Source organism: Tamandua tetradactyla, chromosome X (assembly GCF_023851605.1).
Source record: "Tamandua tetradactyla isolate mTamTet1 chromosome X, mTamTet1.pri, whole genome shotgun sequence".
In the NCBI taxonomy this organism is placed as follows: domain Eukaryota; kingdom Metazoa; phylum Chordata; class Mammalia; order Pilosa; family Myrmecophagidae; genus Tamandua; species Tamandua tetradactyla.
Genome location: NC_135353.1, coordinates 4,714,398 through 4,731,786, shown reverse-complemented (window position 1 = coordinate 4,731,786; position 17,389 = coordinate 4,714,398). Strand labels below are relative to the sequence as shown.

The 17,389-nt window shown below is 49.2% G+C and overlaps 1 protein-coding gene across 8 annotated transcripts in view; it reads right to left on the bottom strand.

Moving 5' to 3' along the window:
- Nucleotides 1-960: 960 nt before the first annotated feature.
- Nucleotides 961-17,389, bottom strand: part of ZNF185 (zinc finger protein 185 with LIM domain) — a 62,354-nt gene continuing 45,925 nt past the window's right edge. For 7 of the 8 annotated variants that reach the window (XM_077145775.1, XM_077145772.1, XM_077145774.1 and 4 more), the window contains 6 exons: nucleotides 10,588-10,698; nucleotides 9,433-9,513; nucleotides 7,542-7,613; nucleotides 5,553-5,655; nucleotides 2,270-2,368; nucleotides 961-1,848 (listed from right to left, as the gene is read on the bottom strand). In XM_077145775.1, coding sequence (XP_077001890.1) covers nucleotides 2,270-2,368; nucleotides 5,553-5,655; nucleotides 7,542-7,613; nucleotides 9,433-9,513; nucleotides 10,588-10,698 — 466 coding nt within the window. In that variant the 3' untranslated portion in view covers nucleotides 961-1,848. The remainder of the gene's footprint in view (nucleotides 1,849-2,269; nucleotides 2,369-5,552; nucleotides 5,656-7,541; nucleotides 7,614-9,432; nucleotides 9,514-10,587; nucleotides 10,699-17,389) is intronic. The other variant, XM_077145779.1, reaches the window with a different exon arrangement.

Sequence of the window (17,389 nt, the reverse complement as noted above, 5' to 3'; positions counted from 1 at the left end):
AGGTTATCCTGGAGATTATTCTTATGCATTATATAGATACCCTCTTTTCACTTTAAGGTGTATTTGAGAGGCTAAGGGGAAGTACCTGAAACTGTAGAGCTGTGTTCCAGTACTCTTGTTTCTTGAAGATGATTGTATAATGATAGAGCTTTCGTAATGTGACTGTGTGATTGTGAAAACCTTGTGTCTGATGCTCCTTTTATCTATGGTATGGACAGATCAGTAAAAAAATATGGACAAGAAATAAACAAATAATAGGGGGAACAAAAGTTAAAATAAATTGAATAGATTGAAATACTAGTAGTCAATGAGAGGGAAGGGTAAAGGCTAAGGAATGTATGAGATTTTTCTTTATTTCTTTTGCTAGAGAGATGCAAATGTTCAAAAAAGGATCATGGTGATGAATACACAACTATGTGATGATATTGTGAGCCACTGATTGTAACCATGTCGAGAATATTTGTATGTCAAGAATGTTTGTATGCTTGTTTGTTGTTCACAATAAAATATTTTTTAAAAAAGGGAAACCTTAACACACATGTAATATCTTAACATTTATTAGATTTGTATACATTAACCTGGGCTAAGCAAGTACAAGGAGAAACACTACAAAGGAAAAAGAAGCAAAAATGTAAAGCAACCACTCTCTTCCTTGAACCTGCAGAACTCTGTGCCTTTTGAAGACATGAAAGAGTCTGTTTAGGACGGAAATTGATGATCTTGCAAGTTTTCTTTCAACCACTTGCATGTTGGTTTTACAAGTCCCTTAAAGGGGAGGTGTACCTTGAAGGTGGGGTAGTCAGCCTCTCTCAGGCCTCTTGACCCTGCATTCCATCAGGTGGGCCTGCACTGAGACTCGGGCCCAGCACTGTACCCCCAAAAGCCCTCCACACATTCACTTGGCACAGGCTAGGCTGGGCTCAAGGGCTCAGCATCAGTATGTGGTGGGCTGTACATACAATCCAATGCAGACAAATGGAACAAGGCCACAAGCCAGTGCACATGGGGTTCGGAAACCAGCAAAAGATAGAGAGGCATTTTACAAGTAAGTCAAGGAAAGGCCCTCATTTGTCATCAGAAACACTTAAGACTGGTCCTCCTAAGGAGCTTACAAAGTGACACTGGGCCCAAAGGCAGCCGAGTCCCAATCACCTACTGCAGAATCTAAATCTAATTGTGCAAACTTTGCAATACATGCCCATGTTTCTGCCTGGAAAAACTCAAATATAGCAAAGGGTGGCTGGGAGGAGGTCATTAGAATCTGCTATATAGCTCGATCAAAAGCAACTATTTTAAAATGCATACGGAATTTAAAAAAAAAATAGTATGGCAAACATATAAGCTAAACATTAGCCAATGCCAATCCTTAGCATTCAATGCCTGCAATTTACCCAGCAGGGATCGTCAAGAGTCTTCAACTCGGCCCTCAGAAGCCCCAGGGGAGTCTCCTTCTGCTTCCACTGGAAGGCGGTGGGCTCTCGGTCACACCTGGGTGCTCTCGGCGGCTGCCTAGGTCAGGACATGTGGAACCCCTGCTCCCACCCACGCCAGAGGTCCAGGGCTGCCTAAGCTCATCAGGGAGCCATGAGGGGATTCTTGCTCAATCCTGTTTGATCATGCCTGAAATAAGATCATGGAAAGTGCTTTGTAAACTATAAAAGGCTACAGACACAAGTCATTATCATTTAAGACACACTACTGGATGTCAGCCAATTCAACTTGTAAAGGGCAAAAGCATGAAGTCAAATGGAGAGGGAGGAAATGTGGGACGAGGAGCCAGCAACTGGGGGCAGCTGGGAACAGCCAAATTTGTCAAGGAGTCATCAGCTTCTTCTCAGCCTGAGGGAGCTAGAAGAAAAAATAAACAGATGTGAGATAGGAAAGCACACATCCGATCCAGTAACTAGTCAAAGGCCCTTCGGGTGGGTGACTGCTCCAGTGACCAGGAGTAAAAGTCCAGGTAAATGTGGCTTCTAGAAAGAAGGCAACACAGGCATTTACGTGATAGGAGAGCCTGGCTGCTACCCTTTCCAGCTGCTTTCAAGGAAAATACTCTGCTCTGGCCTTCCAGCTGAGAAGGTGCCTCCTGTGAATAAGAGCCTATGACTCCTGCAGCTTGTAAGTGTCCCTGGGGAGGGTCTCTATCATGACACCTGAGCACTCAGGCCCCCCTGAGCCTAAAGGGCAAATAGGGTAGCAGTGTCCTGAATGGAGGCATGGGAAGAGATCAGGGCCAATGGCCGCTTGATCTCTGGGTGGCAGCACCCACCTAGAAGAGCTTCTCGTAGCATGTCCCACAGTGGACGGTGTCACGGTGAAGAAAGATTTGGTCCAGGAGATCCCCCATCGGTTTACTGCAGATCCCACACTGAAAGAGAAAGCAAGGGCTGTGGTTACTGGAGACAGAGCAGGAAGAACACACAAGGTGAAGCCAGGAGTTGCTTTGGCCTCAGGTTCACGTAACCCTACCCTGGGTTTAATAGGAATGCTCTGGCACTAAGTCTATCAAACCTTCCGAGACCTTTCAGACAAACACACAAGTCAAAAACACAAATTTGGAAAGCCGTGGGTCATGACATTTAGCTTGAAAGCTATAATCATCCTCGAGGCGCCCTGCACACAACCAGCCCTCAAATGGTTCCTGCCTGCCCCTCTTAGGGCAGTGAGCTGCAAGGGGGCCTCTCCAGGCTGAGTTCGGTGTTGGGATTCCTTTCTCTCTACCACTCCTTCCGCCCTCATCTGAGTGAGCAGGGGACCCATGGGGATAGAGGACCTCTCCAACATCCTGCCTCTTGCTCCCTTCCCCTGCCCAGTGATGGCTCCTTTCTACCTCGGCCCCTCCTCAGGCCGTCTTCCTGATACCTACATAGGTTGAGAACCTCTACTCTAGACCTCTGTCATTACCTAAAGCTTCAAGTCAAATGCCTCACCCCTTGACCCCTCCTGCCTTCTCTGGCAGGTCCCCGTTGTCACTGGGGAACTCCAACAGATGGACCAGGCCAGGCCCTCAGTTGCCCCCTCCCAGCCTCCCTTCCCTCCCTTGATCACACGTGGTAACTGTCCCCGGCACAGCCTCACTGATCCCTCCTTCCACTCATCAAGGGGGCTGACACGAGTTCATCACCCTCCTCTGGTAGCATCTGAGCCCCAGTAAACACAGCTCTCCCTGCTCCCCTCCAGTGCGCCTCCCCACCTCTTATAATCTCCCTCACCCTCAGGGCCACTCACCCTCCCACTCTCGGGGAAAGTATTTCACCCCGTCCCCGAGCTCCTCAAAGGCCCAACCCTCTTCCCACTCCTCGCTGGCAGATGACGGAGCTTTTACTGACAGAAAAGTGAACCGTGGATGAGGACAGTCCTCGTTCCCCACCACCCACCTGCATAGGACCTGAGTATTCGGCCCTCCCCAAACCACGGAAGGCCGGGCCTGTGCCTGGGAACCCGACACTGCCGCTCTTCCTCCAGTAGTCCATGTGGCTCGCCTCATCGGGGTGAGCGCTCACCCTCTACTGGACTGCTGCCCTTCTGCTCCACTCCCCTGCAAAGCCAACCCCCCAAGAGGGTGGTACAGACTCACCATCTCCATTTCCACCTGCCGGGCTCTGCACCCCACCCTGCCACCCAAACTGTCCTTCCTGAGGTCACCAGTGACCAGCGTGTGGCTAATTCCAAAGGCAAACACTCAGCTTCCAGCTTGTTCCATCTCTTAGCACCCACTGACATGTGGCTCCTGGCCACCACCCCTCTAATATCTCATAGCCTCAAACGCCAGCAAACCCAGGCTTGCTCTCCACCTGCTCGCAGACGGAGTGACTTATCTGGCCCCATGTGGGTAGACTGCACACCCTCAAGACTGTAAGCCCTGGCTTCTTCCTGTAATGCCAACTCACACATCTGACCAACTCCTGGACCGCTCCCGGTGGTTCTCTCAGAGTCAGCTTACACCGCACACATCTCAAACATCACTCTCGAATACATGCCCAAACCTACTCCCCTCTGTCCCACCCATGACACCTGGCAATGCACACAGCAGCCTCCCCGGGCCACCATCCTAGTGCCTGGAGAAGGTGGAGCCTGCACCCCAGTGTTCAGGGAGAACACGGCTATGGCATAAGCACTTGGAAGGGCTGGAGCTGTTGTTTCATCAGGCCTAGAGGACAAAACTTCATCCCAGAGATAACTCTCAGGCCTTGAAACCTAATGAAGTATGCCCTGCAGTGTTTTGGAATTGTTTGGGACCTGTGGCCCCTGCTTTCCTTCCAATTTCTCCCTTCTGGAATGGAAACGTTTATGCTATTTCTGCCCCTGCCCCACACACTTTGTATATTGGAAGCAGATGACTTGTTTTCTAGGTTTCATGCATCCACAACTGGAGGGATTTGTGCCCCAGGGAAGACCATGCCCATAAGCAATTGTGGTAAGACTTTGTACTGAATGTTGTTTCTGAAATGACTTAAGGTTTTTGGGATATTGTGATGGAACACAAATATTTTTTGCATATGGAAAAAACATGTCTATTTGGGGTCCAGGAGGAGTGTAGTGGTTTGGAACTGTATGTACCCCAGAAAATCATGTTCTTAAATCTAATCCGCTCCTGTGTGTATGAACTCCTTGTAAGTAGGGCCTTTTGGTGATGTGACTTCTTTAGTTAAGATGTGACCCAGCCCAAGTTGGACAGCTCTTAATTCTATTACTGAATGCGTTATATGGAAGGCCACAGAGAGAGATACAGAGATAGAGACAGAGATAGAGCACACACATGAGTGAGCAAGCATGCCACAAAGGGAACATCCAGAAGCTGGAGATTAACAGAACCCAGAGAAGCCAAGAGAGGCTGCCATGAGCACTGCCACAAGACAGAAAGGCTAAAAACCAAGGAACACCAGCAGCCAGCCCCAGAATGCCAATCTTTGGGAAGAAGGTACTTTCTTGATGAGGGCTTTGATTTGGACTTCTCCTAGCCTCAAAACTATATGGCCATAAATTTTCTGTTGTTGAAACCAATGCATTGCATGGTATTTCCTTCAGAGCCAGAAAATGAAAACACCCACTTAGTCTCTTCTTCACTAAAGAGCCAGAGGGATCCTGTCAAAAGCCCAAATCAGATCTTGGCACTCCCCAACTCAAACTCTCTAAGAGTTCCAATCACACTTAGAATAAAATCTACAAGGTCTCCCTGCCTTCCAAGGCCTACTCAATCTGGCTGCCAGCTGTCTCCATGAACACCTCTCCGACCATTCCCCTCACACTTACCATACCAGCTGCATAAACTTGAACACTCCATGCTGCTGCCCCAGGACCTTGGCACTTGCTGGCTCTCTGTCTAGAAAAATATGCCCCCAGAAGAGTGCCCTTGTCTTCCTCATAGGACTACTAAGTACACAGGCTTATCCTCACTCACTCAGTCCCTTGGACTTTGTCAGCTTGCAGTACTGCAAAGCCTGAGATTGAGCACACGCATACAAAGAGATCAAGCATTCTGCGTGGTCTCTGAACCTCTAAGCCTCCTGGGTCTGGAGGATTTTCTTTGCAGCAACACCCCTGTTTCTTACCTTAAAGCAGTATTCATGGCAGCAGATGCCAAGATGTTCCAGGGTAATCTTTGGACAGTCTCGAATCTCATGGTTGCAGTAAGTACAGATTCCTGCAGTCACTCTGTGAGATGAACAAGAACCCAGCAGTCAAGCCAACACACAGACTTTGGGTGCCACCCAGCCAGGCTCAGATGCAGTACCAGGATTCTGGATGCTATCTTCTCCTGGGGTGTGCAATGGGTGGCAGCTTCCTGGGAGTGTTGCCCTGGGTCAGGTGAGCCCAGAGCCTGCCATAGTCCTCTGCTTTATTTCCAGAAACCTGTCATGTCTCTTTACCCTCCTCCCACTGGTGTGTGTGTCCAGTGGTCATTACCAAGCAGGCCTTGTTCATGTAGAGACACTGCTGTGACTGGGAATCCAGGCCACTTGCCTCTCCCTCCCCTCTGCCTAGCCAGCCTGCTGGAACAGGGAAACCAAAGTCATCTTCTATAGTAGATGTGTTGTGTGGCCCTTCCCTTCACAGTTGGCCACCACAGTCTGCCCCCAGTCCCCACTCTCTCAGGCCCACCCTGCCAACTGTGGTGAATGTCACAAAGGCAGTCTGGCTGTAGGGCCTACTGGGATCTTATGTCAAAGTCCACGGTACTGGGCTTCTCCCTGCCTTTGTTCCTGGGAATCACCCCTGCTTCTCCTCCTCCCCCCCTAGGACCTGCTGAGACTGTCTGCCTGCCTCACTCCTCCTACAGGCCTGAAGTGGGGGTATTTTTTTCCAGACATCTGTGCCTGCTCCTGATAGGAACCAGGCTGATGCTACCAAACTGGAGTCCCTTTATAGCTTCCCAAACACCACGGGAGCCTCGGGTGCAGCCTTCCATCCTGCCCCTGGCACAGCCCTGCTCCTTCTGTGGTTTCCCACCCAGCACTCCCAGTTCAGTCCCATCTCACCGTTGCTCTGTGTTCAGGCACATGTGTGCACAAGTGGCTGGGGCTGTCCTTGGAGCATCCCCTTACTTCCTGCAAGCCCAGTAACTCATCGGTAATGATAGCTCCAGGGCTGGGACGTGGTGTGATGAGGGAGTCTGCTATGATACTGGGAGTGTTGCCTCCTTTCGTTCGCTCCAAATAATAGAGAGCTCTCAGGTTTCTGGCCAAAAACTGCCTTCTCTGGTTACCTTTATCTGTCAGAGCCCCACTCCTGGTGAGGTGACTCACCAAGTGCCCTGTGGCTGCCCAGGACCCACAGGCCTGTATCTGGCTGTTTTTCAGCCCAATGGTGGGCTCATCCTGCCCCTTTTGCTCACCTGTGCCTTGCCTGTCTGCCCTTGGGAGCCTGGTGGGAATCCCTTCATCTCTAATTTGCTCACTTCCTTTCTTCTCCCCAGCCTATCCCTGGCCTGTGAAGTGGCATCCACAGGAATTTCACTATCTCAAGAAGCATGAACCAGACGGCAGAGGAGAAACATCCCGACCTGGCTTGCCACCAACTCACTGTGTGAGTTAAGGGAAGTCAGCCATTCTATCCAGGCTTCAGTTCCCTTGACTGTCAACTGATCTCTAAGACCCCTTCCTACCACCCCAAGAACTGAGAACTGGGATTTCTCTGTGCTGGAGCCTATCCTGTGACTGTGCCGTCACCTGGCAGCAGTATTAGAAACTGCTGAACAGGTGCTCTCTGTGCCTCTTTTCCGGCTCTTGACACTAGCTGGCTCTGTATTCTCCCCCTTCTGGTCAGATCTGCCAGTTAATTAAGTGATCGACTGAGTTCTAACTGAGCTCCCTGGGCTTTCTGACACCATTTCTCCTCTCAGCGGCCTTCTGTGTTCACCCTGTGGCCTTACCTGGGTTCGAAAGTTCTGGTTGTCCCACATGTGACAGCCCGACAAGGGAAGGGCTACCCTACACAATGCCCCACAGATATGGCAAGGGCATCTGATGCAGCAAAGCCTCTGACAAAAGCTGCTTTTCCTTGGGAAAAAAGCCCCAACCCCAGTGAGGAAGCAGATGTACCTCTCAGAGTACGGAGTTCCATCATATGCAGGCTTCTTCTCCGTGTCGAAGGAATCTTCTACGCCACTGATGCTGCCAGAGAGTGATGGCAGAGAGGAGGACAGAAGGTGAGAGCTGGATCATTACCATGCTAGTAAGCAGGGGGCACCAGCACTCACTATCGCCACTCTGAAGTGAATTCCATAAGAGGAGCGCAACCTGGAGTCAGAGGGCTGAGGCCAGGGTATCAGAGATCCCTCAGCAAAGAGCCCTTCTATGGTGGGCAGAGGAGGCCTGTCACGGGGAGGGAGCTGGTGAGGAGCCAGGATCCCCGAGGCTGTGCAGCCCAGAAGAGCCCCAGTATGCCTGACCAGTTACCAGGCACACACTCACATCAGAAAGCAGACACTGGAGATAGAAAAAAAGAAAAGAAGGAAACGGAATGCCCAGGCTTGAGTTACGGGGTGGGAAGCGTGGGGAATTTTTCTTTTTTGCATCTTCATTTTCAATAACATTGCTTTCCATAACAAAAACTAACGATTAAAATAGCAAAGGAAACTATGGCCCAGGAGAGATCGCCCACTAAGCACAAACCCTGGCACGCACTGCACACTCAGAACCTACGTGGTTCCGAGTTTGACTGAGGCAAAACAGTGAGGGAGAACAAGAAACACACGGCACTCAGCAACTCCTGCTGCTGGATAAAGGGAGTCTACTCGTTTTCCAGAAGACATCAAATTTTGACTGAATATTAAGTTCAATTCTAAACTAAATTTAATGATCAGAGACTAAAAGTGCAATTTAACAGACTGGTTGCTTGGGAGAAGAGAAACCAGGAGTGGCCGGACAGCAATAACACGTGGGCCAAAGGTCACCCAACTTAAAACCTGCCTGAGCGAGGCTCTAGAAACTGAAAGTGGGTTTGTCGGTGCCAGGGATGCGGAAAGGGAGTGGGAAGTCATTTCTAACGGGCACAGGGTTTCTTTTGGGGGGTGACAAAAATGTTCCCATACTGGACAGTGGCGATGGCCCCACAACTCTGTGAACACACTGAAAAGATGTCACTGAATTGTATACTTTGCAGGGTGAAGTTGATGATTTCTGATTTATATCTCAGTCAAGCTGTGTAGAAAACTACCCTGAGGAGTCACAGATAAGAAAACAGGCTCAAGACGACCTGACCAGCAGGGCTGAGCTGGGGTGTGAACCTGAGCTCCACTCGACCCCCAGGGCCACCCCAGCACCAGGGAAGGCAAGTCCAAAACCCCCAGGAACCAACACTGCAGTAAGGCCAGACGTTCCAGTTGGTTACTAAAATCCTCACACAAGCAGGGGGATCTCATGTCACAGAAAATATTCCCAGAGGGACCTGGTCTCAGTGTGGGTATGTGCCAGCACATGAGGTGATGCTGAGGCCCCCTTCTGGTATGGCATTCTGTCTAGGATAGAATCAGTGACAGATTCAGCACACGCATCAGGAACTGTAATCGGATGTGTGCTCACACGAGGTCTGATGGAGAGAGCTGAAGAGAGGAACCTGTGTTCGGGACAGGAGGGAATGAACTTGACAGTCCCTAGCGCCCTGCCGGCTCTCTTCAGAGCGACGCTCTCTGGATTTCATTAAAGCAAGCATGCGGTCTACGGAGAAACAAAGACAGGCAGAAGGGAGCACCTGGGAAATGGGGCAGGGGGTGAACTGTAAGGGGGAATGCCACACCTGGCCCTGAGTGATATAACAGGCCAAAGCAACAGTCATGTCACTGGGCAATTCTTTCACTCATGCGACCAACAAGCTGATACCCAGAGGCACAGTGGGCCAAGCCCTGGATGAGGTGGTGAGGATGCAGCAACGAGGACCCAGGGCCTGGTAGGAGAAGGCCACGGAGCTACAGGGAGCGGGAGTTGCTCTCACCTGCTGTGGCAGGAAGATGGCAGCTTCCCAGAGGATACTTCACTAGCATTCGTGTACTCTTTCACGAACAGGAACCCTTTGCTGTAGAAACAATACAAGTAGACCAGAAAGGAGTATACCAGATGACTCAGGGAAAATTGGGTCCAGGGCTGGGGGGACCCCCGCAAAGTGTGCAGGACCTGAGGAAGCCTGTGGGAAGGCTGGGGGCAAAGGCCCCGAGGCTTCCAAGGGCCAGGCTCCAGGGGCAGCTGCAGACTAGAGCTGCGGGGCTGCCAAAACTCTTACGGACTTCTTGCAGCTGAATCTGAGAATCCTAGGAAAGGCTCCCTGTGACCAATGGCTGACTCAGCACCATGGGAGTCACGCTTCACCCTCGACCTAGACTTCTGAATTCTGTCCTTGGGACAGTGGGGCTTTTGGCCCCTCCTCCCAGGCCCAGGACGTCCCATATTCCTCAATGCCCATCAGTCCCTGCCCCCTCTGTGCCGTCCCCCATTCAATCACCCTTTTGGCTGGGACCTCTCTCTCCTTACGCCTGGAGCTCTGGAGGCCTAGACATCACATCATCCTGGATGGGCCCCTGGCAGCCTTGGAAACCAGATCTGCCTCATGCTGGGCTTGCCATGACCCCTGACCTGGCCCCCATTTCCATGCTATCCACTACCGCCTGCTGACCTGATGTTGGCAGAGTCCCTGCAGATACTCCCTGCATGCCAATGCCACTCAGGAACCTCCCCGCAATGTCATCCCCTCCCAAGAGGCGGCTAGAACTGCAGATGAGGCAGTGCACGTGTCCCTCTCCTCACGAGGGGCAATGGGAAAGAGACAGGCTGTCACTGGCCTACAGAGACCAGGTCTTCCAGAGGCCGGAGCCCCACTAAGGCCTCAGGAAATGTCCCTCCTGCTCTTGATCCCTTTTAGGACCATGAGAAAAGGGTCTGGGGGCTAAACCCAGGCCCAAAACAGGAGCCCACAGTGGGGGCACTAGGACTGCCCCATGGGCCCCTTAGCCAACAAGATGCTGGGAGTTGGAGGAGGTGCCAAGGTCAGGGAAGCAACTTGGTATAAAAGTAGAGACTTTCAGCTCCAAGGAGGCTCCAGGGAACCCCTTGTGCCCAGAGACCCTCTCCCAGATGGATGTGTGTCCCTTCTTACTTGACTGAGCTGGAGTCCTGTTCACTCAAGGGGTCTGGAATATAAATGTGGGGCTGTTCAGCAGCAGGGGCAACAGTCACTGCGACCATGAAGCTCGAGGGACTTCTCACCCTGAAGGAAATGGAGGGGAGGAGAGTGTGTCAATCCTGAGAACTGACAGCATCCAGGCACGAACTGGGCTTCTAAGCCTAATCCCAAGAACATCACCTCAAGGAGTTTGAGGAATGCCAGCTGAAACAACCTCTGCAAATCACTAAGCTTTCCTCTGAAAGCTCCTTGGAGGTAAATGACTGGAACCTCTCATTTTCTAGGTGAGAAAACCAGCTGGAGTGGAGCTGAGACATGCCAGGTCACCCAGAGAGCCAGTGGTGAACCCAAACCTTGCAGTGTCTACCCAGAACTCTTCTCACTGCGGCCATGGGCCTTGGCCCATGTTCCACTGGGTTCGAGTGAAGCCATGGGGCAACCCTCGGGAACAGCGGCAACACGACAGGTAGGAAGGTGCTGGAAGCCGAGACTCAGGGAGTAAAAGGGAAGGTATGGCCCAGTGCAGCTCCTGACTAGACAGGATGGCCTCTCCCTAGGCCCACCGCTCCCCCAGAAAACTCTCCAGAGGACACAAGGCTGAGGGGCAGAGCACCAAAGGAATTCAGACATCACCGAAGCAGAAAGTCAGCTGCTCCTTATCCTTAGGGTACCTGCCCCAGGCAGAGGCAAGAAGCAGGCAGACGGTGTGATTCTGCTGCACTCAGAATGGATGCCGTCCCCCAGCCAGCCCCCGGGGCCTCCAGCAGCCTCGCCCACTCACTCTCATCCTGCCCACCCGGGCAACCTCCGCTGTGCCAAAAGCTGCCAACCACAGTCCATGGTGCTCTGCTGGGCACCAACCTCCCTTCACACCTGTGACTTCTAGCCAGGCCAGTGCCATGTGTGTACACCAGCTTACAGTCTGCTCTGGGTCACCTCAGGCTTTTCCCCACCCTGTTCTCTCCTAGCTCACATTCCATTCACAGCTGTTTCCATCTGGACTAGGCTCTGGAGAATCACCCCCTTGCCAGAGAATCCATACCCAAGCCCCCAATTAGTTTACGAGGGGGGTGGGGGAAGAACAATCACAATCTAGCACCTGCCCAGCTTCCCAGCCTTGTCTTCTAGACCTTTGTCACGTGACACTGAAATTCTAGCCCACTGACTGACGGCAGCTTCCCTAAACATGCAACTCTCTCTCATGCCTTTGCAGATGATATTGCTGCCTCCTCCAGGTAGCCCTTCCTGAGTGCCTGCCCTCCCACCCCCGGCTGTCTGAGGTATCCCATCTCAGGGTACCAAATCACCCTGTGCTTCCTCCAACATCACCCTATGACCCATGAACGCGCCTTGGAGACTGGAGGAGGTGGACTGACAGGGGAAGGTGGACTGATGGAGGGAAGCCCCAAGGGAACCAGGAAAGACAGGTAGGGTGGGGCTAGGGGGATAAATACAAAGCCAAAGAGTGAGAAAGGGACTGACTAGAAGAGGAAATTGATCCTCTTCTACTGGGACAAGTGACAAGCATCTGGAATCCTGTGACCCATGCCCACAATCCGTGGATACTCAAGAAAGGACAGGAGGCAGCTTGATCAGAATCCTGTCTTGCTGTCCTTCTTGTGTCTCTCTGTCCCATAGCCATTCTTCCCTCAGCAGGTGGCGGACCCCGTTGACTGTCCTGCAGGTCGGGACAATTGGCGCCCAGCATGGGGCTTGACCGCTAACTGAGAGATAGAAGCGTCGCGTGCTGAAAAATGAGGAGGGCCCTCCCATAACCCCGGACTGCCACAGAAGTAACTCGCCTGTGAATGCAGCCCCGGCGACACTGCCTCGCGCCGACGAACGAAAAAAGAGAAGAGCGAAGGATCACGCAGTAAGTCACTTTCATTTTCATTTAAAAAATTCACTATGGGACAGGAATCTAGTACACATGAGCTTTACGTGAGACAATTAAAAGAAACCCTCAAGACGCGAGGAGCAAGAGTTAAGAAAAAGGACCTTAGAAATTCCTTTCAGTTTGTCTATCAAACCTGTCCATAGTTCCCTGCTGACGGGACCATAGACCAAAAATGCTGATCGAGAGTAGGAGATTGTTTAAAGGACTATTATAAAATTTTCGGGCCGGAAAAGGTACCAATTACAACCTTCAATTATTGGAACTTAATCAATGAGGCCATAAAAACTTCCCCTTCAGACCCTAAAATACTAGAGCTTTGTAGAGAGGGAGAAAACACCTTAAAAAATTCAGACCCTGAAATATTAAAGCTTTATAGAGAGGGAGAGAATGCCTTAAAAAATGCACGTCCCCTCTCCAGACCCCACTCAGAATGTAATTCTGTCACTATAGATATGCCAAATGACACTGACCTCCAAGAAGATAAAACCCCCTGTGCCGAAAAACCCCTCTCAGCTTTTAATGACCTCCCGGCCTTCCAACCCCCCCCATGTGCCATGTGCGCCACAACCTCCTCACCATTACTATCCTATAATGCCCCGAGTTCCGCTCTTCCTGCCACAATATACAGCCTTGGAGGAAGCGGCCACTACGCTCAGGAACAGTGCAAATGCCTTTAATGAACTCTTTGCCCAAGAACAGGCCAGAGCTAATGGACAAAACTGCAAAATAATCACCTCCTTAACTCCCTGCAAACCTCCAGTCAGGCGCTCTCTTCTCTCTCTCAAATGACTAACCAAAATAAGCCCTCTAACCCCCACTGTGCCCACTACACTTTTCCGGTCCTCCGTAGCCAGCAAAAGGCAAGGTCAGAAGCTTCCAAGCCTCAGTCTGAACAGGAAAGCAGTGAGGAGGAAGGGAGCGAGAAGGCTAATGATGAGGATGAAATAAAATCAGAATGTAGCCGCGAGCATAGCCGCAAGCGTAGTCGCGAGCGGGAGGAAACACCCCGAACCAATAAATACGAAAGGATTAATCTAAAATATTTAAAAGAACTAAAGAAAGCCATACATGATTATGGAGCAACTGCCCCTTTTACTCTGGCTTTGCTAGACAATATTAGCGAAAAGGAGCTTACTCCAAATGATTGGTCACAGCTCGCCAGAGCCACCCTATCAGGTGGCGATTTCCTGCTATGGAAAGCAGATTATGAGGAACAGTGTAAAAAGTATGCTGAAAGCAACATCTTAAAAGACAGCACAAAATCTTGGTCATTAAAAAGGCTTCTAGGGTCAAGTCCTTATCATCTTAATTCCACCCAGGCACAATACCCCCGAGGACTTGGTCTCCAGGTGCAGTCTGCCGCCATTAAAGCATGGAGGCTACTTCCCCAAAAAGGGGCTCTCACCTCCTCTTTATCAAAAATAGTTCAGGGCCCCAATGAGCTGTATACTGACTTCCTCAGTTGGCTACAGACCACAGCCCAGTGCATTCTTGGTGATCAGGAGAGCGAAAGTGATTTTATCAAGCATCTCGCTTATGAAAATGCTAACACCACCTGTCAGGCAGCAATCTGCCCTTTTCGTAATACTGACCTCTCCAATTATATTAAACTTTGTAACGGAATAAATCCTAATACTCAGGCAATATTAGCTGTCTTACAAAATCGCCCTGAAAACAACGGCCCCATCTGTTTCAATTGTAACAAATCGGGTCATTATTCAAAAAATTGCCCCCTACGCATTATTTTTGAATAATGAAATATGAAATAAAGCCTAAACTAATATAATAAGTGCTGAGGGTTTGTAAAAATAGAAATTATGGTTAAAATCAAGAAAGATTTAATGAGTCTAAAATGACAATGTTTTCTTGAACTTTTAGCCTGTTATAATGAAAAAATATTAAAAAATTCCAAATAATTAGAAAGCAAAGAGTCTGTGTTTTGTCAAAATAACTTATGTTAACTTTTATCATGTTGTTATCTGTATAAAAAATACTAATTTTCTCCTGGGTATCATTATACTGGCAAAAAGTGCTTCTTTTCTTGCCCAAAACCAGGTGGCTTAATCTATTAATCTAAGTACTATTACTATAAATGAATCTATTACTGGCTAAATCATATTCAAATCATATAAATACCTATATTCCTTTAAGCCAAAATATCTTAAGGCTTTGTCCAATCTTTATATAAACTACATATGTATAAGCTAAATTTATCCTAAAATAACCATGGCTTATATTGGAAGCAGATCAGATTTGAGGGTTGAATGCAAGGAAAAAATATACTTGTGGAGTCTTTTTTGTTCACCTGACGTTGCCATTACATGCAACTGATATTGCTATCACATGACCTTGGTAAAAAATAGTTAAAATGTACACTCTAGCTGGGAGGACTGGCTATCCCCCCAGAAAGAGGTGTACTTTAATAAAGATATCTAGGTCCAGGAAGCTCCTCTTGGTCCCTAGCCAGTTCCCAGAGGACCCAACTGGGCCCCGTCATGTAAGCAAACTGAAATTTGGCCACTATTGGGAGAAAATACCATAAAAACTGCATGCAATAAATTTAAAATTAGCAAAAATGCACAACCAATTATAAAGAATCCACATTCCTGCATTCCTTTTAAATCAATCCAATGAATTCAATTTAAAAAAATCTGGTCATTTGCTATGGGTACATGTCGCTATTGACACTCTGCATTCATTTTTGCTACCTGCCATTTTAGGGATTCCTAATTATATATTACAAAACTTGTTTGATATTTTACAAGGAGATTCTGATTTATTAAGCAAAAGGCAGTTAACAGCTGCAGCTGAACGAGAGTTACAATTAATTGAACAATGCATTCAAAAAGGACAGCTTGTTTAAATAAATCTAAAAAATCCTGTTGATTTTATTATTTTCTTTACCTTGCAATCTCCCACAGGCCTATTTTAGATCTATTTGAACACAATTCGCCACGGTCCTCTGGAAAGATCCATTGGATAACACTTGGTGAGGACCAGATCCGGTCCTGATATGGGGAAAAGAATCAGTGTATATATATTCTAAAGAATTCGATTCAGTCAGATGGTTGCCAAAGCGATTAACAAAACAAATAGACAATAACAATCTGTCCAGGGCAAAAAAGTTGCCCTGAGAAAAGGCATTTTTCTCTCTTTCTCTCTCCAGCACAGCTGAAGCTACTAATAAACCAGCAAGCCCTGCTATAACCTATTCAACGACGGCTAAGCTGACAGACGACTGATGTCTAAGAATCCATCTACTGGTGTTGCTGGTCTAGGCACTGGTATCGCCTCAATCACCCTCCAGCAACAAAGCCTCTCCCATCTCAGGGCTGCCATAGACGAGGACTTAACCCATATTAAAACTTCCGTCACCCACCTTGAAAAGTCCCTTACGTCCCTATCAGAAATAGTTCTCCAAAATAGAAGGGGCTAGACCTGCTCTTCCTTAAACAAGGAGGGCTTTGTGCAGCATTAGGCGAGGAATGTTGTTTTTATGCTGATCATTCTGGCTTAATTAAAGATTCAATGACCAAATTTAGGGAAGGAATTGCAAACCGCAAACGTGAGCGGGAAGCCCAAGGAGGCTCCTCCTGGGGACTCAACGGAATCCTCCCTTACCTCCTCCCTATATTAGGCCCTTTAATAACCCTACTCCTTATAATATCTATTGCACCTGCCATTATAAGGAAAATACTGCAGCTTGTAAAGGATCAAGTTAATTCAGCACTAGGGAGGCCCATTCAGGTGCATTACCAAAGGCTCCATCTCCAGGACCAGGGCGTGACCCTGGAAGGCCAAGAAAACATCTACCCTCTGCAAACCCCCTCCTACGGGAGCAGCATATAACTCGAAAGTATGCTTCTGGCTTATGCAATGATTGGTACCGCTGGGTGCAAGGCAAAGCACTGCAAAGGAGGGCCAGAACAATCAAAGGCCGTTTTCGAGCTCCTTGAGAAGTATGCCTCATTTGCATAGGGGTTCGCTCTGCAAAAATTCCCCTCCCCAGAAAAACAGAGCCACAAACAACTTGGGGAATGAGGCCTCTACTTCCCCCAGCAAAGGTTAATGCCAAAAGAATGCTTAATCAGCATTCTTCCTCTATCCCTTTTTTGAAAAACAAAGGGAGGAGATGTTGGGGACCAGAGGCTAACCTAAGATAGCGATTGAGCCAACATGGCCACCCTGGCTGATGCAATGGCATCTATGTAGTACAACAAGGTTCTTCACGGAAATAGGTTCCCACCGGGACCTTCCTGCTGGCACGAACTCCCCACCAATTATCTAACCAGCCCTTCCTGCCAGCGCGAACTCCCTCCTATCATAATGCTCCACATACCCTACTCCCTCCCCAAGTCGGTATATATACACCCGGCTTGCTTAATAAAATTTGCAGCTTGATCAAAAAAAAAAAAAAAAAAAAAAGAAAGGACAGGAAAGCCAAGAGAAGAGGAAAAGACCAACCCACAGGACGCCCCCCCATCCCATGACTAGAACGTGAACAACAGGAGCCCCCCAGTGCTCCTATGCCTCACAGGAGTGGCCAGGGAACCAGAGGAGTGCAAGTGCAGACAGCACGGAAAGCCAAGCCCATACCTCCTCAGCATGCAAAGGCCCTGGCTACTATTCTGGTATCTGTGTGTCTGTTCACTGTGGGCTGTGCTCCCCAAGGACAGGCCCTCAGCCAGTTTGCTCCCTGGGTATGAGGCCTGGATCTACAATTGATCCCAGATGTGGTGGCACATACTGTAGGCTGTAGCTTGTGGCACTTGGTTATTCCTCAACTCATAACTGCTTTGAGGTACGGTCTCTGGGGAGCAAAGGGGCCTCCTAACAGGCAAACTTGCCCTCCTCCCTCAGTGACTGCAGCTGCAGGAG